The 27946-nt window shown below is 46.0% G+C and overlaps 1 protein-coding gene across 1 annotated transcript; it reads right to left on the reverse strand.

The window, feature by feature from the left end:
• Nucleotides 1–1675: 1675 nt before the first annotated feature.
• On the reverse strand, nt 1676–26530 carry LOC129384334 (uncharacterized). Its single transcript, XM_055069672.1, has 3 exons — nt 25285–26530; nt 8159–10052; nt 1676–2324 (listed from the first exon to the last, which is right to left on the reverse strand). Exons 2-3 carry the CDS (start codon nt 10045–10047, stop codon nt 2042–2044), a joined length of 2172 nt encoding a protein of 723 aa, XP_054925647.1. The 5' UTR covers nt 10048–10052; nt 25285–26530; the 3' UTR covers nt 1676–2041.
• Between the last annotated feature and the right edge of the window lie 1416 nt (nt 26531–27946).

Below are 27946 nucleotides of genomic sequence, written 5' to 3' on the forward strand. Positions count from 1 at the left end.
GTTACCACCTTAAACGCAGCTTTCACATTGCAGTTTTAGCTGGTGGCACGCGATCTTCATCGGCCGAGTTCGTTGTGACCCCGCAGAGCGAACCCACCCGGGGCAACAGCGACGCACGCTGTATCCGGCCCCGCGCGCTCGTTGCAATACCAGCAATGCTACGGCGCACAGCCTCCCTGAGGCCGTCGAACAACTATGTACAATAATTTACAAACGGATCACTCTGCGGTCCCTTCGACGCTCTTCGGGCCGTTTAAAAAAAAAATACGAAAGGACGATTCCGACACCCTATGGGGTGGCTGGTTTCGTTCCCCCGGCTGGCTTTCCACCCGGGCTGTCCTCCCCGTCATCGCCGCTGGGTTGCGGGGGGTTCGTCCCCTTCCGTGCGCGCGACGGTATGATGTCCGGGGCGCTTGCCTCTTCGCGGAGCGGGCTCGTTTTGTGGCCTTTGTCTCCGCTCGGCTATTGCGCTGCCAGTTTTGCACCTCAATTGATGGCGCAGAAGGCACCACCACTAACCGGTCTGTCTAAATGACGATTTTCGGTGACACAGGCCATGATAATAGTGCGTCACCTATCACGGCTTGAGTTTTAGCGAGGAAAGGCGCGCATCAACTGAGAACTGCTGGGCAGGCCAATGAGCCGCGCCAAGAATAGCAAAAGCGCGTATATTTGCAGAATTAGTCGGCCTTAGAGGCACTATTCCCGAGCAGTCCGCGCAATTAGCAACCGCCAAAATGATAATGATGCTAGAGACCCATGGAAATCCGTCGGACTCGCCGAACCGCTGAACACATGCAGGAACTTTTCGGAATAGTCAGCCCTCCCGGTACGAATCGGCGAGACCTCCGGTTCGCGCATGATCTCTGCAACCGAGGACGACTGCAGCATCTCGGCGGCCACTTGACTCCATTCCTCGTCCCCGATTCACAGCACGCAACTTGAAAGCGGGTGTCCAATACGCTTACCACGCTACTTTCCCTCAGGCGACGTATGACAGAAAGAGAGAAAAATAGACGAATTCGGCACACGGAGAAGAGACATGGCTCGGTTAACAAAGCGCGTTCCCAACGCAGCAGCCCGGACATTCGGCGACCAGAGGCTGGTTAGGCCGCTGGCCCCACGTTGGGCGCCAACCGCAAAAGCCCGAAACCCCATATATATATATATATATATATATATATATATGGTCTTGGGCTGCTGAGCACAAGGTCAGGGGATCGAACCCCGGCCACGGCGGCCGAATATCGATGGGGCGAAGTGCGAGCACACCACTGTACGTAGATTTAGCTGCACGTTAGAGAACCCCATAATTTGTTTTTTCTTGTTTGCGGTGTAATGATCAAGACGAACAGATGGCGTCTGGTACAGCACATCTTCTGCGACTGCAATGCAATTACAAGTTAGGCCTTCTGCACCACAACTCCAAATATTACAGAAGCGCTGTTACTCGATTTGAAGATACGTCCGATGGCAAAATAATTTATTCCTGATTCATCCATCCAATGAGGAATGACATGTTTCAAATCACTGCATCTTTAACCTCCACCTTACCTCTTGAGTCGAAGTTCAACACCCACATTCTCGCATTGTGGCACCTTCCTTTAAAGCAGATCTGGGTGTAATCCTACACGCTGCATGTCGTACCACTTGCGTAGAGAAAGCGGCGCGAACATTTCTGGAATGAAATTTCTTTATTGAAAGCAAAAAAAGTACGCGTAAACATCAGGCCTTCGGGAGGTGACCCAAGTTCACACGGTAACCAAAAGTATAACTCTGCTCACAATAATGGAATATTTGCTAAGCCTCACATTAAACGCCGTTTTCGCAGGAACTACCGCAAAGGATAAAAAATCAAACAAAAATGAACGTGGAATTCTTACTAAGAATACACGGGGCTCTCACCCATCCCACGTTCTGAGTATGATGTATGGAAAAACGCACACCGTCCTCCACAGAAAGAACATATGCCAACTTTGGCGATTTTTCAGACCGTGGCTCAAGTGGCAACCAAAAGTGCCTGCAGATCCGGCGGCAACGTTCAGTCAAACGCTACGTCGTCCAGCTGCAGGTAGCGCCTCACGTGACACCAGCACTCGCTGTTGAGGTCGTCCAGCTGCGCGCGTCCGTCCTCGCGCGGCTGACACCTGACCCGCTGCTTGACGACACCGGTCAGTCGCATGAATTCGTGCAGACCTTCGATGTTGCGAAACCGTTGTCGCACCCTGCGTGCTGCCTCTTCCTCGCCTATGGACAGCACTTCCGCAAGTTCGGCCAACAGCGCCGGATGACGGGACACTCGGTCCAGACCAGCGGCGCAGAGCCTGCATTCGGAAGAGAAGCGGGATTTAATTTGGACCCATGGGCAGTATCGGCATCCCGGTCATGTTAACAATTCAGATGACAATGTAATGGTGTTTCTGAAAAGCCAACAGAGCCAGTTTAAGACGCGAAAACAAACTATTTTAGAAAGTAAGGTTACAGCCACCTTCTCCGCTCAATTATTTTTCTTCCTTCAGTTGACATAAAGCAAACAAAAAGCGACGAAGGGACTATATGTGCGTAGACCACCTTATGTTACCGTAAACTCCCACATTCAACAAAGGGGTTCTGCTTCTACAGCTCCTACCCCTACGCACTCTTGACAAGGAACATTGCAAACAAAAATGTCTGTAGACCTCGCCTCTTTACGTCGCTCACATGTCGAACTTCTCTTCCAATCGCTGGATATGACAGCAAGATATCAGCTCTGTTAACGTGACAGTAGAGTCGCTTTCAGTACAGGTGGAAGCCGCTCACACAGAGTAAGCGCAATCAGAACGGACACGTCCTTTCATTGTTTTCGAGCCACGAAAAATAATAAATTTTCCCACGTTCTTCTGTTCGCGCGTTCTGCTATAGCTCTTAAGAGTAGCTTATTAACCACGCCGAAATTCATAGATACAATCAATACAATGGCGGCTATGGTGTTGCACTGCTAAGCAAGAGGTCGCGGTATCAAATCTCGGCGTTGGCGGCCGCCTTTCTTTCGGGGCGAAATGCAACAAAAAGGCCCGCATCCCATGCATTGGAGACCTTAACGATATCTTGCTGGTCAAGAGAGAGAGAGAAAACATGTATTTCATCCATCGAGGTCGTTGCTCTTGAGGTTGACTGTGTGGTGTCCTTATTTCAGGACTCCACTGGCCTTGGCTGCTCGAAATTAATTCGGGGCCCCACACTGTGGCGTGGCTCGTAATCAAACCGTGATTTTTGCCCGTAAAACCCCCGAGTTCAGTTCAGTTCAAAATTCATACATTGTCGCACAAAAGAACGTCAGGGGCTGTAGTCAGTCTTGTTCCTTGTCGTTCTACAATGACCGGTCGTCTTCGCTGTGTCAATCATGACGATTGGCCTCGCACCTGGTTTTCAGACCTTTCCAGCGTAACAAACTTCTTTTAAGCATACACAGGCCCAGTTCTCCGGGCAACCAGTGTTTACGTACGTTATGAGGCACAAGAGCTAGTAGTATCAGGAAAGACTTGCAGAGCATTAACGTGCCGAGTTCGGGAGTAGGGAGCATTCGTAGGGGCGCCTACGCCCTTGCAGACGTTCTAACAACGCTTGATTGGGCGTATGTGACTGTGAATGCTTCTTAGTCGGGACGGGGCACGGGGGTTCGTTTTCGGTAGTCAGCCTCTGAAAGCACTACATTGGCATAAGGCGACAAAACATGCTAGAGTGGGGGCACCCATATGACGCGACAGACATCAGAATACTAATAAGAATGCGCTAAATTTCTTTGGTAGGTGATCAAGATTTCGAAAGTCAGGGGCGGAGAGTATATTGAGAAATATGATGAGAAAGGTCCGAGTCTGCGCGTTCTGTAGGCTGCTACCCTGCAACGCGTACGGTAATTATGAACGACAAAGGGTCAGAAGAAGACAGTTACGTGAAATTTGAAGCTAGGACGCCGGCGGTCAACGCAGCTGCTTAAGAGCCTTCATTAAAGACCTGCATCGTGCCGAAATTGCAGAAAATAGCGAACGCCGATAATGGTCTCGCGTTCAGGTTTGCCAAACAAGATTGACAGTTCCACTGAGTATTTTAGGTCCTATAACTAAACTACGCCATTTGAAAGGTTACCTGCATATAACGAACTCAAGCACTTGTTCAAGAAATATTTACCTAAGGTTGTCTTTCACCGACAGAGTCTGAACTGCGCATCGCCTATTACCTGCCTCCTAGAGACAGGAAAAGTAAAGATAATAAAAAGGAAGGCAATCAGACGACCGTCCGGTTTGTTACCCTACACTAGTGGAAAGGAAAGGGCTACAGAAAACGGAAAGAGGGAGAGAGTGAACAGTGTGTGTGCACACTGCAGCAAAGCGCCGTGAAACCAAAGTGCAAGCAAGTGCCCCGCAGGTGCATTCGGCTGCCGTCATTCTGCCGTCTGAAGGCTGTCTCAGTGCTTCCCAACAGCTGGTGATGCGCGCTGGTCTCCTGGCATGACCCAGGGGCCAGTGGTCGTTGGCACCACGTCGCAGTACGTGACCTTATATGGTTAGAGTAAACGGCGGCCTTTTTGACGTCACTACGGCTGCGTTAGAGCCATGGTGCTTCCTCCAGACTTGCAAGCACTGAGAGCATTGAGAGCATCCAGCACTTGCGTTGTACTTCGCGCTAACGGAATATGTAGCTTAATCAAGAGCATCATTTCACAAAATGTAAAACTGGTTGTTGGTTCAGCTCATCTAGGTCATTCAAGAACCTTGCATCCATTATCATAGATAAAAGTTACAAGGTTACCAGTTATTTGCTACGATCATCATTAATGAGGCCAGAGACGTTAAACTGTCCTCACGCTTCACCTCCGACATTGTGCCCATTTCCACTGAATGTGAATTTGGTATCACGTACCGCGTGGGACATAGGTAAATATTGAAGATAACAGCACTGTAACGCTTTCACGCACTTGTAAAAATTTTGTTTCCTAAATGCTGTAGTTTATTGCATATGAATTACATATGAATTGGCTCTAGTCCTGGCCCTTCCTTAGAGCAAATTTGTTGTCGGTACGAATTATTGTTCACCCAGGAAGGTGTTCGAATTGAATTCCTCACCGTTCGCATAAAAAAGAAAAAAAATCTTTTCTTGAGCGTTTGAATATTTGTAATATACTGCATGGTTGTAATAAACAAACACACTTGGAACTTACCCCAGATAACGCATTAACGTGGGGAGAAAACGTGGGGAGAAAAGGACGGTTCAGTAATTGTTCGCATTACGCGTAACATGCCCCACAGTTTCAACAAATATGAAAAACAGCGAGACGAAGAGTTCTTTCGCGACATTGGGAAAGAGGGGATAACAAACGGTTTGGTAATTCTTGCGAAACTGTACATTTTAGTTTCAATTCACTGTGTATTAAGATACTTTTCCGTCAAGAAAATCAATTAAAGATCGGCTTGTCATAAGTACGCTCGGTAGATATTTATTTATTAAACTTAGGAAAGCTTTAGCTGACTCCCACTCGATATGCATTTCACTGACTCTAGTTAAGAGAGCTAAAACAGTTAAGATAGCCGCCATTCTCAGCACATATACCGAAACGAAGAATCCCTACCGCTTTGGCTCTCTCAAGGCAGGCGGGAAATTTTGTAAGCGTTTGATATAACGCCTCTTAACAGGGGAAAAAAAGGGTTGAGAAATTTTCAGTTAGTTTGTAATTCAGACACACACACACTTCGATTTTCTTGCGCGTCGTTCGTTATTTTCCCCCGTCTACTAAACACAAGTTTCGTGGTTCAGCTAGCTCGCTAGAGGCACCACGAGAACCCGTTTATGACATTTTCGACCACTTCTAGTCGCATCTGACAGTTTCGTTGCAACCTGCCGCGGAGGCCTCGCAGCTATGGTACTCTGCTGCAAAGCACGATGTCGCGGTGTGGAATCCCAGCCGCATTTCGATGGGGGCAAAATGTAAGAGCGCCCATGTACCGTGCAATGGGGGCACGGTAATGACCGGTGGTGATTAAAATTACTCCGGCGCCATCACTACCGCGTGCCTCATAATCAAATCGTGGCTTTGGCAAGTGAAACCCAAAAATTCCATTCCGTTTCATAGTTTACGTCAGCCGTGTTTACACCACGTTCGCTAGCAAGAGCAGAAAAGTTCGGCGGCAAATACACGGAGGTTGAATCCCTATCTTTATTAGATTTGTGACAGGCACAAATTATCACGTGCCTTGTTCCAAGTGCAACACTTTATTCACTAAAATAGCTGCGGCGTTCACCATCAACACCACCCGCACCAACGCAACAGGCAGCCCGCATGCCGGCTGTATCCACAGCACTAGTCATGCACATTTCATCCAGCGATAGTGGAAATCTTTGTTTGCTTATACCAACCAAAGAACCTTTAATACATTCGCATTATTTTAAAGCGAAGAAGCGCCTAGCTGGCGCCGAGATCCACGGCCGACTTGCAGACTGTGGGATACGATGTTTAAGAGCAGACGCTGGTGCCGCCTCGATCGCGTCCTAACTAGCTGGCGGCCAGCAGCACATACGTTTCATCTCGAGAAATCGGTCTCGGAAAACCAGCGCGTCGGAGGATCTTCAGGGGTACCCGCCGTGGCTGCTTAGTGGCTATAGTGTTGGGATCCTAAGCACGAGGTGGCGGGATCGAATCCGGACCACGGCGGCTGCGTTTCGATGGGGGAGAAATGCAAAAGCACCCGTGCACTTCGATTTAGGAGCGCGATATAGAAACCCAGATGGTCTAAATTTCCGGAGTCTCACTCTACAGCGTGCCTCATAATCAGAACGTGCTTTTGATACGTAAAACCTCGTAATTCTTTTCAATATTAATGGATATTCCGCGCCGCTCTACCGCAAATGCGACATACTTGACGACATAATGGCAACTTCAAAAATAGCAACTTTTTTCACACAACTCAATATATTCGTTTTCATTTTATGTCACATTCTCTTTACCAATGTTTCATGTGTGTGTCGAATAACATCTTCAGGTTGAATTATTAACTCAATTTGGATTCGATAACGGTTGCATGCTCGGATTAGATCGCGTGGATGTGTAGTGTGTCTACAACAGCAGCCTTTAGATAAGCATTACCATTACGTGACTGTTAGCCTCCCGTCAATGACGCCAGCCGTACCTAGCAGCGATACATGCAGGTTAAAATATTGCAAACAAGGTCGCCACATTGAGGGTTATGTGGCCGCCGAAATTCACAGCCAGCGACTCTTGGGACGCGCAGGCGCTGAGGAAACAAATGAATAACTGGCATCTATAATGACATCGGGCGCAGTAAGCTCGGCGGCTGACACTGTAACGTGCTCGTGAATGAGCATAATTAACTTGTGGGGCTTCTGATTGGTAAGCTCCACCGGCAAGAGAAACCCAACCACTTGAATGGAGCAGAATTATTGGCAGCGTTTATTGCTCTTTGTCACAGATGATAATTTGCCTAGTACTAAACTCTAGTAATGGCCTAGTAATGAAACCTATACCTACCCTGAAATAAAAATGAATTGCCCCACATTCGAGACTATGGCACTCACACTCACGGTGCTCGGCATGTAAGGAGACTAGAACAGCGTACCGCTTAATTTCCACGGTATGACTAGAAGCTGCTAATCTGAAATAAAAGTCGTAGATGCGCCAGAGTCGGTTGGTGAATGCGGCACAGAGGGCTGGTGAAGACTAACCTAGGGACAGACAGAACTACAATATTACCGTGCTTCCACAGAAGCACGGTAATATTCACGGTAGAAGCCGTGAATATTACCGTGCTTCACGGTAGAAGCCGTGAACCACTGTAGAAGCCGTGCTTTCAGTTACCTCGCGCACCCGGTGGGCGTCCAATGTCCTTGTGTGAGAACAGCCTGAAATTCGTGGGCGAGTTCTCCGCCCTCCAGTACTAATAAACAAAAGACGCTGAATGCGGGCTACAATAGCTGGAACATCTATACTTCCAGCATTCTCTAGCACTCGAAAACATAACTTGAATACAAAGAAAATAATTAAGACAATGAAAAGCGCTGCACTGGTCCATTATCTAGGCCTCGATGACGAGTTACATCAGTGCACAGGTAAAAAATGCTTGAATATCTCACTATTCTGAAGATAATGAAGGAAGGGCGCCGTCCTTACCTGTCACACCGTGCATGATTCAGGAACTGCGCTGCCCGGGCTACAAAGCCAGAGTTTCGCCGTGACGTGTCGCACACGGCGAACCAGTCCGCCACAATATTAGGGGTTATGCGAAAGTCCACGGTGACACGGCATAGCGCGTAGTTGTTCAATACATCTGCGCGTAGACCTCGAAGGAAGCCGACGAGTGCAAGTGGATCAAATGGCATCAAGCAGAGCTTTCGGATAGTCTGGCTTCGCATTACTGCGTCACCGAGCAGTTCGATGTTCTGGCTGCTTTCCACATAAACACCAATGCTGAGCGCAACAATGCTCTTGTTGAGCAGAAGTGATCTCGAAAGTGCTGGCCACCACTCGATTAATTCAGGCGCATGGTTTCTCGTGCACAAGTCTAGGTACAGCATTCGGAGGGTCGACGTCATTGATATGTATTTAGAAATGGCGTAAAACATTACGCTGTCCCACGTGCGAAGGGTCAGGCTTAATTCTTTCAAGCGCGTAAGCGTGGACAACTGCTGCAAAAGTGGCAACATTATGTCTTTTGTTCGGTCCAATACCGTTAGGCTAAGTTCGCGAAAATACTTGCAATCAGAAACAGTCAGCCTGTCGACAATACAGCGAGTTTTGAAGGAAACCTTCTCTTCCCAGCCACTTTCTTGAAGGGATTTGACGACGTCAAGCAAAAGACGGTATTCTTCTCTGTCTCCAATAATGATGGTCACCATCTTGAGGCTTGTGTGTTTTGACAAAACACTGAAAAAAGCTGCCCAGTGTTCAGCAGTCCACATGCTGAAATTCAAGGTCATGTACTGTAACCTGCTGTTACGCGCAATGGCATCCTGAAGAGAAGAGGTGTTGGGCGGCATTGTGAGTCTTACACTCAACCCTATAGATTCATCCAGCACATAGTTGGGCGAAGACACATGAAAGCTTTGCAAAACTCTGTTTTCAGCAAGCAGTTTCGATGCAAGCTCAATGCTCTCAAAATCCCAAGCGATATTCTCGACTTGCAAGTTCGAGACTGACCGGTTCTTCACCATACCTTCCAGCATACATCTTAAGCGATCATCAGGTAAGACAGCGTAGGTAGAGACCACTCTCAAAGTTTGTAGCCGGGCGTCACCACTAAGGAATTCAGCGAACAACGCCGGATCAGCGCTTATTACCGCTAGGCTTAACGACAAATCACGCAGTGTCGAGTTCATTCTCAGTGCTGTGAAGAACCGGCGCGCTAGCGTGCTTTCTACCTGACATATCACGGAACAGTCGAGTACAGTCAACGTTGCCGTGCTTCGAAGAATAGCAGAAACGTTATGCACACAGAGCGAGGAATGTTGTCGCGGCAGCTCAATTTCCGCCAGGCATTTTGGAGACAAAATGTGCTCGACAAGCTTTTCCATTTCCTCGGATTTCAATTCCACTACAGTTCGGAAATCAAAAACGACGGATTTCAATGAATAATTTTCGTCAAGGGTTTCGAAAAGCACCGGCAAGCACAATTTAGCCGTTTCCCTAAAAGCGAACGTGTTCCCAATGTGCATTCGTGCGACGCAGTGATGGGTGCTAAGAAGCCAGTACAGAACTGCGGCTCCGTGATGCATTCGGTCTTTCATAAGTTTGGAACGGGAGTTACTGGGAAAATTTATCAGACCCAGTTGCATCCCTGTTTCTGGTAGCTCGCGCAGTTCCAGGTCAAGCGGCCACAGGAACTCGTTCCATACGCTAAGGTTGGCAACAATCTGGCACGTTCTATCTTCAGAAGCCGTGCACGGCATGCGGTAGTCGATGAGCTTCCCGGAGAAAAAGCCCCTGGTGCGTTCCAGGTTGGCCAGGAAGTAAGTGATATACGGAGCTCCAACAGGTCTTCGAGCATTCCTCGGATTCGCCATTTTGTCTGCGCGAAAAAAAAAAAAGGATACCTTTTTAGGGAATTGTCGTGGTGCAACGCATTGTGCAGGGTGTCCGACCTAACCCAGAGTTTAAAAATACGTGAATGCCACGTAACTCAACAGAACCAAAGTAACGCTGCTTGCCGTCGCTTGTCGATACTCAATTTATTGTTTGTCATGCGGCCCAATTAGATTAGTCTTAATTCATTAACTTCTCGAGTCAATGAGAAAATTTTAGTGCAACATGAAAAATTCCCGATCCAGCTTTCTGTTGTTCTGTACGTGCTACATAAGATTGTCTTTCCGAGCGCGAAAGAAGCCCGCGATTTCATGCAAAGTGTCTCGAGCACCAGATCGCGCGGCAATTATGCGCCTCTACAGGCTAACCGCTCTTGTCTTCCGTTAGTTTAGGGTGGTGCTGCCTGTCTCTGGCTGTTCTGGCGCATGATGGAGAAGCAACGCTCACTTTACTTAGTCGAGGCATGTTTGCAGACCACGTGCGGTACGTAGCAGCTGTGGAGCGTCGAGCAGGCGCCCGGTGGCAAATCACCGCGCTTATGAGCGCGCACCTCCGCCCCCGTAGCACTTGGAGGGGAAGGAGCTTCGCACATTAGTTACCGGCGTTGCGGCCTTCCTGCCTAGAGCACCCAGGGCCTGCGACTTATTGTACGGTCACATGACTCACCTTAAATGCAGCGTTACTACACAGATAATACAGATTGGCTGTTTTCGAACTTCTAGGTTTTTTCTTTATTTGAAGCTTGATTAATCAACTGCTGCGTATATTCGCCTGACATTATTAGTTCTAGATTTAGATTGCAGCATCATTTTGCTGCATTAGTAAGCAGAAAGTTGCCGAAAGCTTATTAAATATAGATGATAAATTCTGGGGTTATACGTGCAAAAAACACGGTCTGATTACGAGTTATGCCTTAGGAATAATTTTAACCACCAGCGAATATTTCACGTGCACCCAAATGCACGGTACACGGACATCTTTTTATTGTTATGTCTTATTCTATAGGCGCCGACTGAGGCCCCAGCCCCCGCCAGACTTTTCACGGTGGAGGGGGGGCGGGGGTGTAGTAGCCTACCCCCGGGCGCTGCCGAAGCCCCATCCCCTACCCCCCCCCCCTACAAACACCTAAAGTGTCATTACCAAAGCTTCGTCACCCAAATCATTTCAGGTTTCTTTTGACTTTCCTAGATCTTTTCACTTGAAATTTTACTGGGGCTAATAGCTTACTGCATCATTGTTGGCGGGGACGTCCACGGCTTTTAATTCATACTGTGCTTTTTGTGCAAAACCTGACAACAGGAGAACAAACGTATTACAAGTACCAGCAGCGGCTGCCTCATCCGTTTTTTCTCACTTCCACATTGTTTTAAGTTTCCACTGTAAACGTCATGCACTTTTTTTACCCTGAAAAAAAAAAAAACCTGTAGACTTTAGAGACCCCTTCGGCAGAGTCTTTTATCAACGTCGCGTGAAATGCACGTGAATGGTATGTGTCTCAATATCGCTTCCCTTTCCAGCAAGCAAAGCTAACGACTCATTAAAAAATACGGTTTCTAATAATTTACAGCATTTATTAGGGATGGGAACGCTGTCACTCGCATGCAGAGTTCATGTCCTTCTCGTCAGCACACAGTAACCTAGTAAAGAGGGCTATTGTTCAGGCCTGCGTCTCAAACGGTTTAGACCGGTCCTGTCACCACAGACTAAATGGAAGTTTTCGAGCACAAGTTACACGCCTGAATGCGTAGGTCTATCCTGACGGATTACTCGTCTCAGCAGCTGAGGCCAATCCGCAGAATAAGAAAACCTAAACGCGAAGCGACAGTCACCAAAAAGCAGACCACAGAAAAGGACCTCAGGTCGCGGTGATTCCCTACAAGCATCAAATCGCTCATCGTCTCTAAAAAATCGGTGAGAGGGTTGCTATACGTGCTGTGTTTTCTGCCCCTCACAAGCTTTGTTCGTTATCAAAAAAAAAGAACCCCTGTCAAGAAAGAAAAGCCCAGTGTGAAGTCAGGCATCGCAACCGTTACGTGGATTATGTACAAGAAGCTGTGTAAAGAATCCTCTTGAAATACGGCGCCTGCTACGCGGGTCAGACAGGCAGCTGTTTGAACGATCGTCTGCGTGAACATGCGAATAACGTTAAGAATAGAAAAGAACGCTTCTAAGACCTGCACTGTAACGCATTCGGTTGCACCGATCTTCTTGCAAAAACACAAGTAATCTCACACACAGGGATGATCGAACGTGCTTCATCATTGAACCGGCTAGCATGGCACGTGATGAATGCCTGTGCATGAGCAAGCCATCCCTGGCCTTATCACGAAGGCAGTTAGCATTCTTAGACAAGGGTAGCGCGAACAGTGAGCGGTGATGGCATCTTCAAAATCTTTTATTTTTTGTTTTTCATTTGTATTGTTTGTTTTTACATGTATATCTTTATGTCGTTTTAACTCTGTTTTTTTATATATATAACACCTTGCGCCAGGCAATAAAATTTCAGTTGGCAGTAGGCGTTTATCCTCGCCTTTCTTGCGTCCCTTGGTCCCTTTTCCGCGCTGTACCACACAATGTAAAATGGGAAACCAACCAGTCCAAACCATCACCAATCTATGCGTAGAAAAAGCGTGTTCTTCCGTGGTGATATTTTTACCCGCATGCAAAGCCTCTTTGGCCACGGCTGATAGGCACCATATCTTTTCGAATTACTAAAAGGCTATTTTAAACAACTTGCAAAAAAATTGCTTTACACTGCTGTGTTCTGCTAGGCAACCGCAGAACATTGTTTACAACTGCCGAGGCACCAGCACGACCTTGGGCCGTTCCGGCCGCCAAGATTCGGGTGACCCTATCCGGCAACTTGAACCCAAGCAGAGCCGCACAGCGTGAAGTGCTCAGCGACTCACGCAAGCCAGAACACCTGCAGCAACCACGCAGTACGCTTCATCATCATCATCATCAGCCTGGTTACGCCCACTGCAGGGTAAAGCCCGCTCCCATAGTTCTCCAAGTATCCCGGTCATGTACTAATTGTGGCCATGTCGTCCCTGAAAACTTCTTAATCTCATCCGCCCACCTAACTTTCTGCCGCCCCCTGCTACGCTTCCCCTCCCTTGGAATCCCGTCCGTAACCCTTAATGACCATCGGTTATCTTCCCTCCTCATTACATGTCTTGCCCATGCCCATTTCTTTTTCTTGATTTCGACGAAGATGTCATTAACTCGAGTTAGTTCCCTCACCCAATCTGCTCTTTTAGTAACCCTTAACGTTACACCTATCACTCTTCTTTCCATAGCTCGTTGCGTCGTCCTCAACTTAAGTAGCAGCATTTTCGTAAGCCTCTAGGTTTCTGCCCCGTACGTGAGTACTCGTAAGACACAGCTGTTATACACCTTTCTCTTGAGGGATAATGGCAACCTGCTGTTCATGATCTGAGAATGCCTGCCAAACGAACCCCAGCCCTTTCTACTACCTGCCCTAAGTAGATGTATTCTCGTACCACTTCCAGTGCCTTGCTACCTATCGTAAACTGCTGTTATCTACCGAGACTGTTAAACATTACTTTAGTTTTCTGCAGATTAAATTTTAGACCCACTCTTCTGCTTTGCCTCTCCAGGTCAGTGAGCATGCATTGCAATTGGTCCCCTGAGTTACTAAGCAGGGCAATATCATCAGCGAATCTCAAGTTACTAAGGTATTCTCCATTAACTCTTATCCCCAATTCTTCCCAATCCAGGTCTCTGAATACCTTCTGTAAGCACGCTGTGAATAGCATTGGAGAGATCGTATCTCCCTGCCTGACGACTTTCTTTATTGGGATTTTGTTGCTTTCTTTATGTAGGACTACGGTGGCTGTGGAGCCGCTATAGATATCTTTCAGTATTTTTACATACGGCTCGTCTTCACCCTGATGCCGTAATGCCTCCATGACTGCTGACGTTTCGACAGAATCAAACGCTTTCTCGTAATCAATGAAAGCTATACATAAGGGTTGGTTATATTCCGCACATTTCTCTATCACCTGATTGATAGTGTGAATATGGTCTATTGTTGAGTAGCCTTTACGGAATCCTGCCTGGTCCTTTCCTTGGCAGAAGTCTAAGGTGTTCTTTCTTTATTAGGACATAAAACATACAGTCAAATATTTTCTCAGCCCGCCAAAGCAACGATGCTTTTGAGCGGGACTGGGCAGTGCTCTGGCCCAAATCACACAGTCTTGTGCTGTAAGAACAGAGAAGACAATAGGAACAGAGAAGACAATAGGAACAGAGAAAAAAATGTACAATAGCAAAAATAAATTTCTTGTATGCGCCACAAAGAGTAACCTGTAGTCCGCGAAAGCGCCGATGCTTTTATGCGGACCACTGTGTATTTGCCTTCAACAAGGCACAACACAAGAACACATTTTCTAACCTTCCTTTCCTTCCATGCCTTCCCCCTGTTCCTCCATCGCTCGTCTAATTTCTTGCATTTTGTTCCTGCACGAGCCATAGTTTAAGCAAAGACATATTGTTACGGGGTTATAGCAGCAAAATAAATGTATAGCACATTCCTCTATTGCATCATATACAGTTGTCAATGTGTTGGAAAGTAGCAGTTATCAAACACTATCGGAAAGTAAAAAAAAATACACATAGAAAGAACACAATACTCTAGTCTGCTTTATACAATTGCTAGCGAAAGTTCATCAGAAAATTCCTGGCACATGTTTTGCTTCTGCTATTCCCAGTCACTTGTCAGAACCGTGTGACGCACAAAATCTTTTATTTTCCTGAATGACGATACTTTGGGAACTTGTGTTTTATAAAAGTAGAACGGTACATAAAATGATCGCATTCTTTTACCGTAGTTCGTGAATGCCTTAGCCCGAACGAATGTTTCAGTCTTGCGCAGATCGCGGGTCTTGACGTTTTTTGTTTTAAAGGATTCATCGAAATAATGCTTCGTAAGTATCACGGAGAGAAAAACTTGTTTAACATCTAATATACTATGTTCTGCCATCAGCTCACTGTTGCCGATGGAATTGCTGTTTGTTCCGTATGCTATATTATTCGTTATTTTTTGTATTATTCTATTTAACACGTTTAGCCTATATGGTGAAGCGAGTCCGTAGATCGTAATGCCATATCGTAATACGGTTTCCCCTGGAGCTTTATATGTGAGTTTTCTTAACCGAACGTCACATACTGATCTGATTTTGTACATGACTGCAAATACTGCTCGGAGTCTTTTAGCTACATATTGTATGTGATGGACAAATGAGAAATATTCATCGAAAATAATACCCAGGTACTTTATTTTTGTGGCATACTGCATACTTTGGCAAGAGCATCCAATGCAGTAATTACTATGCAGGTATAGATGTGCAGTTAGCTGCACTTTTTTGTGCGGGCTGTGAAAGCAGATTAACTGTGTTTTTGCTTTGTTCCCACATATTGCAGTTGTTCTCAAACCATGCCATTATTTTGTATATATCATCCTGTAACAAAGTAACGCATTCATTAACATTTTCATGGGGTAATATTAAAGCAGTATCATCCGTAAATTGGTATAACTTTGAGTTTAGCGCTAGATGGGCTAAATCGTTCACATACAAATTAAATAGTAGTGGGCCTAGTACGGATCCTTGTGGGGCTCCATGCTTTATGTGTATTAACTCGCTGTCTATATTTTGAATTCGAACGACCTGATAACGATTTTTGAAGTAGTCTTTAAAAACCTCTATGAAAGGCCCGCGGAATCCTATTTGAGCTAATTTTTCAAGGAGTATTTCGTGATCTAACGTGTCGAAAGCTTTTTTCAAATCTAAAAAAAGCCCAATTACTATCTTATTTTTATCTGTTTCACTGTTGACTACGTCTGCAAAGTCCTCTAGTAGTGTGATTGTGCTTTTCTTGCAACGAAACCCATACTGTGAATTAGACAACAGATGAAACTTTTCGCAAAAGGAAACCATGTTCTTGTGCATAAGCTTTTCTAGAACACACGACAATGTCGGCAAGATTGCTATAGGTCTGTAGTTGTTGCACTGTTGCCTTTTGCCGTTTTTGTAAATTGGCCTAATCAAAGCTATTTTCATTGCGTTGGGAATCTGACCCGTCCTAAAAACTTCAGAGTACATATATAGCAGCACACTCTTTAAACAAGCAAAGTTGAAAAATATCTCACGAAATCTAATCCCATCATATCCTGGCATTGTAGTAATGGAAAATGACCTTATTGCATCCCAAACATCGAGAACAGTTACCTCAATCAAATATGCAGAGTTGACGTTTGATTTGATTGTTATGTCTCCTGTACCCCTAGGGGAATTTTCCTTAAGGTTCTGAACAGTATTAGCAAAGCAGTTATTAAATTCGTTTGCTATTTCATCCACTTGTCTTCTAGGGAAACTATTTCTTATGGTTTCGTCTATGCTGCGTTTCGTTTGTCTGCCTGTTAGGGAATTTGCTATGTTCCACGATTTTCTCAAATTAAATTTACACTCGTTCAGCTTATTACTATAGTATTTATTCCTTGCTAGCCTTAGTGAAGCTGTTAGCTTATTTCTTGTTTGCCTAAATTCTTCTTTTAACTGCACGTCTGATTGATTAGCCCTACTTCGGCGCCACAGCTTTTCTTTGATGTAACTTAACTCTTTAATATCATTGGTAATCCATGGTTTCTCGATTTTCCTATTTTTCATAGTAATTATCTTTCGGCTTTTAGCATAAATTGATTTAAATATGCCAGTTAGCTTCTCGTATGCTTGTAAATGATTTAGTGTTAATGAGGTGTCCCAATGATATTCCTTAATTGCTGATTCTATTTGCGATTACCTTAGTAAATATTTTGTAGGCAACGGACAGTAATCTGATTGGTCTATAATTTTTCAAGTGCGTGACGTCCCCTTTCTTGTGGATTAGGATTATGTTAGCGTTCTTCCAAGATTCCGGTACGCTCGAGGAAATGAGGCATTGCGTGTACAGGGTGGCCAGTTTTTCTAGAACAATCTGCCCACCATCCTCACGGTGTAAGAGTAATTTAGGTGCTGACACTCGCCGCTCCCCGTAGAGAGAACGCGCGGGCAGATTGTGTTCGCAGATGACCTTGAATCGGCGGTAGTTTTCGCCGCAAGGGTACAGATGGCGCTGTAGTATGGGAGCCCAGGGGCCCGCGCTGCCCGCTCGGGTGCGTTCAGAAATTTTCACGCCACGCGCGGGGTGAATACACGTGGTATAGGTGCAGAAGTGTACTTGCTGAAACTCGTGTGTGTGTGTGTGTGAAGGCTTCTCCGGATTCTCGAAAAGTGTTTGGTTGTGCCTGTCAGTCCTGTGAGTGCATTGTTCGGCTGATTGGTATTCTGCTGGGATTCACTCAACGTATACCACGCCGCGTCATGTGACGCCGAGTGCAATTAGTTGCGCTCAGGCTTGCTGCGCTTCAAAATGGGCAAGAAGTGCTTTGTACCGAATTGCAAGTCGGGGTATCGGACATGCACGGAGCGTGTGTCGCTTTTCAAGGCTCCGCGTGAACCCGAACGTTTAGAAAAGTGGCGACGGGCGATTCCGAGAGCAGACAGAGTTTTGCAGCCTACCGACCACGTGTGCGCGAAGCACTTCCCGAATGAAGTGATCTCTGCAACATATCACGCGGAATACAAGGGGAACGTCCTTCTGCACGCACAAAAGAAGCCGGTGCTCTCACCCGACGCTGTGCCTAGCATTTTCCCGAATTGCCCAGGATACTTGACTGTGCAGCAAAAAACGAGAAAACCTCCGCGGAAACGGCAGGCTCTGCCGCCGACTTCTCAGAAGCCTAAGAAGCAAGGACAGCCAGAAGCGTCGAATGCTTCTGAAGAGCTACACCTGGCCGTTGAAAATACACCAAGTTTATTGCTGGTTGACACAACGAGTTCAAAATATTCTGATGCCGAATCAACAGACGCGCCTTGTAAGAGGCCACGCTTGGATTTCAGCAGCGTCGCGCCCCCTCCACGTGAAGAAAAGGATCCTTTTCAACACGATACTGACACATTGAGTGGCACATGCACTGCCGACGCACCTAGTCACACAGCTGAAAAGGTAATTTCCTGTTTTAAATTCAGGTGGCATTCCTCCAGCCGCTTCACCTAAGCTCACTAGGCGCAACAAATCATGATATTGTTCTACAATACCTACTGAGCGGAAATTATCGTAAATACGATACGGTTGCTGCAGCCGTGTTTTCTTCCCTTCAGTATATTTATTTGATTATAATTAATTAGCCAGGATCTCATTGGACATCTAAGAGCACAGTGTGCTAGTAATCGCATAAGCTTTGCTCACTATTAGGTGCCATCCGGAAAGTGCACATTCATTTATTTAATTTCAGCGCCGTTCAGGCGTTAAAGAAGAGGTTGGTAACAGGAAAATTTTAGATTAATAAGAAATAATAAAATAGTAAGAAACATATAACACCGACTTGTTAAGAGAAGTAATGACATAATATAGATGACGTAAACGAAACTTTGGCTTAGTTCGGACGGCAGAAACATTCCTAATTCTATCATTTCTTTTCATTCAGCAACAAGTTTCTTCCTCATCTCAAAAAACTACGGAGCAAGAGAGAAGTCATGGACCAACGCAAGAGCAGCGACCCACCGAGTCCCTGTTCCTCCAGGACGGAGGACAGCAAATGACAATTTCCGCTCTGTCAGGCTGTGCTTCCAGCCTTAAACTCCCAAGTGAAGCCTGGGCAGTCCAAGTTTCTGACAGATTTGGGGTTAAATCTGTTGTTTTCAGTGAGCTAGAATTGCCGAAAGAGAGTAACCAGGCGCCTTTTCATAGAAAAGTACTAGAAGTAACCACATCACATAATGACTCCTTGTCAGTGAAATGTTTTGTTTATGGCCGTTTTGTTAACGTACAGACCATAAGTTCTGGTTTGCCCATGAATTCCCTAGCTGATATAGAGTGTGCAGTACGGGTCTTTCATGAAATGCATGTGTGTGCAGGTGGTCCCAGTGGTGAAATGTACAATAATATACGCCCCGAGTGCGCATATATTGACAAATGTGGAACCTGGCGGCACAACCGTTGCCTACTAGTGACAGAGAGTACAAGTTGCAATGCATGTGCTAAGTTAAAAGATGTACTTCGTATTCATGCTGCACGAAAGAAAAAGAATTCTCAACTGAAACACATTCGCATTCCGGCCAGTCCATCGAAAAAAACACGCATTGAAATGTTGCGGCGCGCCAGGATTGCCTGCTACAAGTCAAAAGTGCGGCTTCAAAAACAAAAACATAATCTTGAACAAGAATTGGCTAACTGCAAATCAAAACTACTAGAAATCAGTAATGAAACACTCGAACGCCTTTCCAGAGAAGCAAACCTTCCTGAAGCGCAAAAGCTGGTGTTGAAAGAGTGTGTAGCTGCAGGCAAAGCTCGCTCAAAAAACGGTAGAAGATACTCAGATGACTGGATCTTGCTCTGCCTTCTCCTCCATATTAGGTCACCTGGAGGGTACAGATTCTTGATGGAGAGTGAAATTCTCGCCTTGCCTTCAGTACGAACAATACACCGCTACATCTCATTGGTGGGCTTTAAAACAGGCTTTGATAGTAAGTTCTTCATAGCCTTAAAAAAGAAACTTGAAAAGAAAGATGACTTCAAGCGGCACGGTATTATCATCTTTGATGAGATGCAAGTCCGTAAAAGTAAGGCTGTCAACTCAAAGACAATGACCTACGTCGGTCTGGCATCAGAGACGGAAAACAGTACCGAGCTTGCAGACCATGCTCTTGTTTTTATGTTCTGCCCTTTTGGTGAAAGTTATGCTCAGCCAATAGGTGTTTTTGCAGCAAAAGGTGCCACGAGGGGTACTATTCTTGCACAGTTGCTCCTTCAGGCAATTTTACTTATGGAGGAAGCTGGAGCAAAAATTCATGGGTTTGTTTGTGATGGAGCTTCGACAAACAGGACTATGTGGCGAACACTGGGTATAAGTGGGTCACTAGAAGCCTGCCGGAACTCCTTCACACATCCAAGCGACCCCACACGAAAAGTTTTTGCATTTTCTGATGCTCCACACCTCTTTAAATGCATCAGGAACCGTCTTTTGCAACAAAGGTACCTGAAAAAGGAGGGACGTTGGATTAGGTGGGAGGACTATGCAGCAGTTTATAAAGAAGACCAAGCGAATGTTGGAGCCTTGAAGGTGTGTCCAAAAATAACACATTCCCACATTTATCCAAGCAACTGTGAAAAGATGCGGGTAAAGCTTGCCACGCAAGTGTTCAGTCGCTCGATGGCAGCAGGTATTGAATTTTACAGAAACCGTGGTGTGCGCAGTCTGGGAGACACTGAAGCCACGCAAGAATTCACATTGTTTCTTAATAATCTTTTCGATGCCTTGAACCGGCGGTTTCCTCATGAAGGTGTCACAAAGCAGGGCTCTGACCTAGGCATTCTGTCACGTGGGGTAGAATGGTTGGATAACTGGGAAAAAGAGCTGCAGAGTGGAAATATCACGAAAGATATGTTCCTGACAAAAAGCACTTCTGAAGGGCTCCGAGTTACCTTGAGATCAACTAAAGAGCTTTGTGAGGTTCTTTTGCATCAGTACGAGTTCAGATACGTTCTTACAAATAAAATGAATCAAGATCCGATCGAAAGATTCTTTGGCAAGATAAGACTTGCTGGAAGCCAGAATGACCATCCTTCAATGCCAACATTTATGCAACTGTACAATACAATGTCCATTTACAGCCTTCTGAGGCCTCCCAAGTTTGGCAATTGCTGCGTGGTCGATGAGAAGCCATTACTAGACGCATCAGACTTCAGAGCCCTGATCGAACTAGGCAGTGCAAGCAACTCTTCGCCTGGCTTCATTGATCAGCTAAAAGAAAAGCTTGATAAACTGATTCTTGTTGAGGACTGGGAATGTGAGGATGTTATCACAGTAAACGGAAAGGATACAGCGCAAGTCGTTGACTGCATACTTTACTATGTGGTTGGATTCTTGAGCCGAAAGTTGATGAAAGCCACCACGTGCGATTGTTGCCGGTCTGCTTTTACCATTCCGCAAAACAGCTCTGCTGAAGCATCCCTGACCAACACAAAGAGCAGGGGTGGACTGTTGCACCCCAACGCGAATCTCTTTGAGCTGTTGAGAGTAGCTGAGGAGCACTTTGCAAAAAATGCCGACAGTCAGTCTGTATACTGGGAAACGGTGGAGCATGTGCTTGACACAAAGACCTTGACTTTTCCATGTGCTCAGCACAAAGAAGAGGTCATTGCACAAATTCTGCACTATTTCTTAACCATGAGAATGAGGCAGCACTGCAAAGCTGCAACCATGAACTTGAAAAAACAAGCTCAAGAGAAAAAAAAGCTTGCGAAACTTTGTTCATCCTGAATCGTGTTGCCAAGTTTACAGAATGTACTAATTTTGTTAGATTTTTTGTGAATGTATGTATTAAACAGTTTGTGCCATGCAATGTATAGTTTTGTAACAGAATAAATTATATGTTCAGCCCCCCTTTCAGCATGCCATTCCTAATATTCTACACAAATGTAAGAGCACTGTACACACCACCAGACCTACTTCAGGTCGGACATTTTTTTTTCTAATATAAGAGCGCGCATTGTTCTCTTGAAATGACAGAGTAGAATAGAAAAATTATGCCCATTCATGGGCAACTAGCGCAAGATATACTGCTTTGAGAGTTGCGATGGATTTAGCCGTGTGACATGCCCTTCATCAAGCTGTACTGCACACGGCTTGCAGTACTGGCGCAAAGTATAACCGCCATCGCCTTAACACTGAGCAGAAGCCTGCGTAGGGGTCGCGTGTCGAGCGAAGTTTGTAACCAAGTACATGTGTAAGCTAGAGGTGCAATGGTTCAAGGTGCTTTGAGGACGTTTATTTTGTAAAGAGGAAGATGAGCAGCGGCGGCAGCCGCACCGCCAGCGCACAGCGCGAGATTGCTGGGTTGACGACCGAAGCTCGGAACGGCATTTTGGCTAGCTGTCCTTACGCTATTTCCCCGAAAATCCGGCTACAATTTATTTATTTTTGCTTTAATTAGCTAACATTGGCGGGCGCAACTAGAAAATACGATTGATACACTGGCTTCAACGTATGCTAGATACCAGATCTATAATAAAAACGTCGTCGAGAAATCAGTTGCACATTCATTTAGATAATCAGTCTTGTTACTGCAGAATCCCGGTGTATTCATGCCTGTGCATACTTTTCTATATACCCCGATATCGAGCTCGACAAACGAGCAACGCTTAGCATCGATAACCTACGCAGCGCAAATCCGAGAGCCTCCACCTACTAGCGCCACCTGTCGCCGGGAAACGGAAACAGCGCCGGCGGCGAACACAACCAGGACGGTGCGCCGGCCGCAGTGTCAACACCTAAATTATTCTTACACCGTGACCATCCTTCAACAAATCTGCTGTTAGCTGATCCTCCCCAGCTGCCTTCCCCCTTTGCATAGCTTCCAAGGCTTTCTTTACTTCTTCCGGCGTTAAGTGTGGGATTTGAAATTCATGTAGACTATTCTCTCTTCCATTAGCGTCGTGAGTGCCACTGGTACAGTATAAATCTCTATAGAACTCCTCAACCACTTGAACTATCTCATCCATATTAGCAATGATATTGCCGGATTTGTCTCTTAACGCACACATCTGATTCTTGCCGATTCCTAGTTTCTTCTTCACTGCTTTTAGGCTTCCTCCGTTCCTGAGAGCATGTTCAATTCTATCCATACTATACTTCCTTATGTCAGCTGTCTTACGCTTGTTGATTAACTTGGAAAGTTCTGCCAGTTCTATTCTAGCTGTAGGGTTTAAGGCTTTCATACACTGGCGTTTCTTGATCAGATCTTTCGTCTCCTGCGATAGCTTACTGGTATCCGATCTAACAGAGTTACCACCGACTTCTATAGCACACTCCTTAATGATGCCCATAAGATTGTTGTTCATTGTTTCAACACTAAGGTCTTCTTCCTGAGTTAAAGCCGAATACCTGTTCTGTAGCTTCATCCGGAATTCCTCTATTTTCCCTCTTACTGCTAACTCATTGATCCGCTTCTTATGTACCCGTTTCTTCCGTTCCCTCCTCAGTTCTAGGCTAATTCGAGTTCTTACCATCCTATGGTCACTGCAGCGCACCTTGCCGAGCACGTCCCCATCTTGTATGATGCCAGGGTTAGCGCAGAGTATAAAGTCTATTTCATTTCTAGTCTCGCCATTCGGGCTCCTCCACGTCCACTTTCGGCTATCCCGCTTGCGGAAAGTATTCATTATCCGCATATTATTCTGTTCTGCAAAGTCTACTAATAACTCTCCCCTGCTATTCCTAGTGCCTATGCCATATTCCCCCACTGACTTGTCTCCAGCCTGCTTCTTGCCTACCTTGGTATTGAAGTCGCCCATCAGTACGGTGTATTTTGTTTTGACTTTACCCATCGCCAATTCCACGTCTTAGAAGCTTTCGACTTCCTGGTTATCATGACTAGATGTAGGGGCGTAGACCTGTCCAAACTTCATTTTGTACCTCTTATGAAGTTTCACAACAAAACCTGCCACCCTCTCGTTGATGCTATAGAATTCCTGTATGTTACCAGCTATATTCTTATTAATCAGGAATCCGACTCCTAGTTCTCGTCTCTCCGCTAAGCCGCGCTAGCACAGGATGTGCCCGCTTTTGAGCACTGTATATGCTTCTTTGGTCCTCCTAACTTCACCGAGCCCTATTATATCCCATTTACTGCCCTCTAATTCCTCGAATAGCACTGCTAGACTCGCCTCACTAGATAACGTTCTAGCGTTGAACATTGCCAGGTTCAGATTCCAATGGCGGCCTGTCCGGACCTGTACGCTTCGTACAGCAAAATAAATAGCTCTAAAAGATATGGGGAATTATCAAAAATATGTAAGTCGGCTTCCAGGCACAACTCTTTCTCGACCAAAACGATCAGCCTACTGAATACAATACTTTCTAGTGCGACCCTCCAGAGAGGAAGCGCGAGCACGAAACCACGGCCGCCCAGGAAGAGTCGGGGAGCAAGCAGTCCTGCGCGGCCGTTAGTCTTTGACGCAGCAGTACCGCCGTCGCCACGTTTTTTTTTTTTTTTTTTTTCCTAGGCAGTTTTCGATGTTTTCCAAATTTGGCTTCGTAAAATGGGGGTATGAGAACGTTTACCTGCAGGACGCTGGCGCACGTGGTTAGGAAGTTTCCAATCACACGCGGCCTTTTGATTCTACGCCGTCGACTTAAGTTGGATCAGTGCCAGAGTTGCGCTTTCGAAGCTACAGGTCGCGCGGCCGTCCCCAGGAAACTCGATGTCAAGAGCGCAACCTACTAAGCAACCAAGACTAAGCAACCACGGCGGGTCTTAATTTTTTTCCCCTTTTCTTTCTGCGTGTGAGAGCCTGTGATGGTGTCCACAGAGTTGTTAGAAGCCATCGCTCGGCGCAACTCAGGCTGAAGGTACATCGCAAAGGAAAGGAAAAATAAAGCGTAGTTGCCTATCCCGTCGCCTGTGTGTTTTGCGGCACTCCTGCGTGCTTACATGCACGGCAATGCCACGGTAAAAAGCACGTCTGCGCAAGCCGGCGCCTTTTAGCGCGAGCAGCAAGCGACTGGTCGAAAGCCCAGTGCGAAAAGCAGACCCACGCCAATCTGTGCTCGGAAATACGAGCCCAAGCACATAGCGAGCCGAGTAAATTCAGTGCAGAAGCCAGAGGAGGAGGGTGAGCGCGGCGCCATCAATTTCTCAGTTGAGTGTTACCTATTCCTTCATTGTCATCACCTGGTACTTTAAATGTCTTCTAGAATCATTCTTCTTCCTCTGCACAATGCTATCATTTTCAAGGTTTACTCTTCGCCTTCCCCGGTATACGGGCGCCATAATATTGCCCACAAGTTCGGGACCACCGCTCTCACTATCTACGTACAGTGTTACGGTACCTGTCACACGCCTTGAAAAGTGTCTTTTACAAATGACGTATATGGCCGCTATTGCGTGCCAGAACAAAAATGCAGAAACAGTTTCACAGCAGAGTTCCTAAATGATTAAAGAACAAACCGTGCGCAACCGCCATCGCGTCTCGCAGAATGACTCTCATTAATATAAAACAGGCGGATCGTTAAGTGAACTACGAGAGCGCTGAGACGACAGGATTTTGAGGAATATCGCCATATAAGAGGGTGCGAGAAAACGGTAATTCCTCACCTTAAAGGCCAGCAGTCTGCAAAGAATGAAACGCTTGCGCCTCCGTGAAACGCGCCGTTTCCTTTCTCACTCACACACCGCACACATCTCCGCGACGTGCGCGCTCGACAAGCCGCTCGAACCCACTGATACTGAACGAAGAGCACTTTCACACACCAAGGTAACGCTCGCCGCCGGCGGAACGCGCTCTCTCATCCGGGACACTGTGGCAGAACGGCGGCAGTCCGGCGCCGAAGTCCCGGGAACGCAGACACGGAGACGCCGGCGAACCTGGGAGGTGAAACAGAACACTGCGAAGCCAGCGCTATCGAAAACATAAAACGTATGCCGGTATCCGCGCGTCGAACCTGCTCCCTGCGCCTAGCCGCCTTTCGAACAGTGATGCCACGGCTGCTGATATATCAGTAGATCTACTGATTTTTTAAGTTTTCTGCTGATACAGTGATAAAGCGCTTGAATCTGCTGATTTTCTTGCTTTCCTACTGAAACGAAAGCGAAATCTGCAACTTTTTCAGTACAGGGAATAGATGGATAGATGGTTATAGAGGTTACAGAGGTTATATTAATGTGATGCCACCTAGCGAGAGAAAAAAAAAACGTGGTTGGCTTCGAGGTTAACATACACTCCTGCGTTGCCAGACAAAAACGTGGCGCTACCTCTGTCTTTGAGAAAAGTGGGGAAAAGGCATAGAGTTTCTATGCTCTATGGGAAACAGTGAAGCGGTGAATTTGTGAAAGTGGGTGCACTACTGAACTGCACAACTATGAAACGACCATTATCACCATCATCATCATGACCAACCTATTGTTATGTGCACTGCAGCACGGAGGCCTCTATGGAGGCCTCTCCCAGCGATCTCCAATTACCCCTGTCTGGAAGATACTACACTCTAAAGCTTTCAGGTACTAACTACCATCTGACGCCTTTGAATAGGCCATCGGAGGGCTTCGCTGTTTTTAAATTCGTGCTTGACAATGGCTCTCTGGATCCCCGGGTTTTTCAAAAGTATCGCTAAGAATCTCGGGGTCAATTTTTGTACCATTTCCTGGAAGCTACAATACTTCAACAGAGTACTAATATAAGCGCTGAATTCGTGGGCTCATAAACTGAGTGCAAAAATTGAAATTAAAAATCTACTGATTTCTACTAATTTTTCGCGAAAAGATCTACTACTATTTTTTTAATGTGTCGTGGCAACACTGCTTTCGAAAGAACCGGTGCCATGTTTGTTCTCTAGGGCGCAGTCGTGCACTGATGTTGGTGTTTGCCGGCCAGGTTTCTTCGGCGTGTCTTTTGCTAGCCTTGTGTATGAGGGTTGTGCACGCGTATTTGTGCGTGTTGGTTGTTTGTATGTGTGTGCGTGTTTGTGTTGTACGCGTTATCATTTCGTCATGACTACTTTGGAAGACCAGGCCAGCGCTCCGGGCGAACACTTCGAACATGTATCAAGCTCCGTACATTGCACAAAATCATTCCTCAAACATAAAAAATTAGCTGAACTAAAGGCACTGAATCGTAAATGCCGTCCGGATGAACCATACAACCGCCCTTTTAATACTGCCGCGCTTAAAGCTACATTGAGCACATGTAGAAGCTCTGCACCAGGAGCTGATAGAATCATGTATGACATGATTAAACACTTGCACAAAGACACACAAATGGCACTTCTGGCACTTTTCAACTCAATTTGGGCTGCCGGATACCTCCCATCCTCATTGAAGGAAGCTATTGTTATTCCCGTCTGGAAGCTGGGTAAAGACCCTTCTTTGGCGGCAACTTATCGCCCGTTAGCTCTTACAAGTTGTCTCTGTAAGCTATTTGAAAAATGATTAATCGTAGACCAATACATTTCCTTGAACTGAACAATACGATTGATCCCTATCAGTGTGGCTTCAGAGAAGGGCGGTCCACGACTGATCATCTTGTGCGCATTGAAGGAAATATCCGAGATGCATTTGTGCATAAACAGTTCTTATCGATATTCCTCGATATGGAGAAGGCGTATGACACAACGTGGCGATATAGGATCTTGCGAGATTTGTCGGGAACGGGAATTCGTGGAAATATGCTAAACATACTAGAAAGCTATTTATCCAAACGTAGCTTCCGCGTGAAAATCGGCAATGTATTGTCTCCGCCTTTTATACGAGAAACTGGCGTACCCTAAGGAGGTGTGCTCTTGAATCTTGCCAAGCAAGATTCAAACACCTGCCCTTCCATGCGTGTAGTACGCATAGGCAGCAGGGCCGACGCAAAATCTTGCTGTCTTGCATGCGGGGTAGTAAAACATACAACGTGTAGGATTGCACCCAGATGTGCTTTATAAGTAGGAGGCACAATGCGAGACTGTGAACGTACAAGTTCGCACAATAAGAAAGTTGGAGCTTAAAGAAGCAGTGATTTGAAACATATCACACCTTATTGGATTAGTTGTACAAATTAGAATATGCACGCCGAGGAATGAATTATTTTGCTACAGCATGTATTTCCAGAGCCACTGAGAGCATTTCTGTAACATTTGGTGTAGTGGTACACAAGCCTAAGTGGTCACTGCAATGCAGTCACAGAAAAACATGCTGTAGCAGGGGCCCTCTGTTCGTCTTGATCATGAAGCCGTAAGCAAGAATATTATCTTTTTTGGGGTTGGCGGAATGTAAATGT

The sequence above is a fragment of the Dermacentor andersoni genome, chromosome 8, assembly GCF_023375885.2.
Source record: "Dermacentor andersoni chromosome 8, qqDerAnde1_hic_scaffold, whole genome shotgun sequence".
NCBI classification, from domain to species: domain Eukaryota; kingdom Metazoa; phylum Arthropoda; class Arachnida; order Ixodida; family Ixodidae; genus Dermacentor; species Dermacentor andersoni.

Excerpts from the sequence above, each read along its gene's own strand:
- LOC129384334 (XM_055069672.1), bottom strand. The coding sequence starts at position 10,047 with ATGGCGAATCCGAGGAATGCTCGAAGACCTGTTGGAGCTCCGTATATC. Across the intron at positions 2,325-8,158 it reads AATCATGCACGGTGTGACAG|GCTCTGCGCCGCTGGTCTGG; the intron begins GTAAGGACGGCG and ends TTCCGAATGCAG.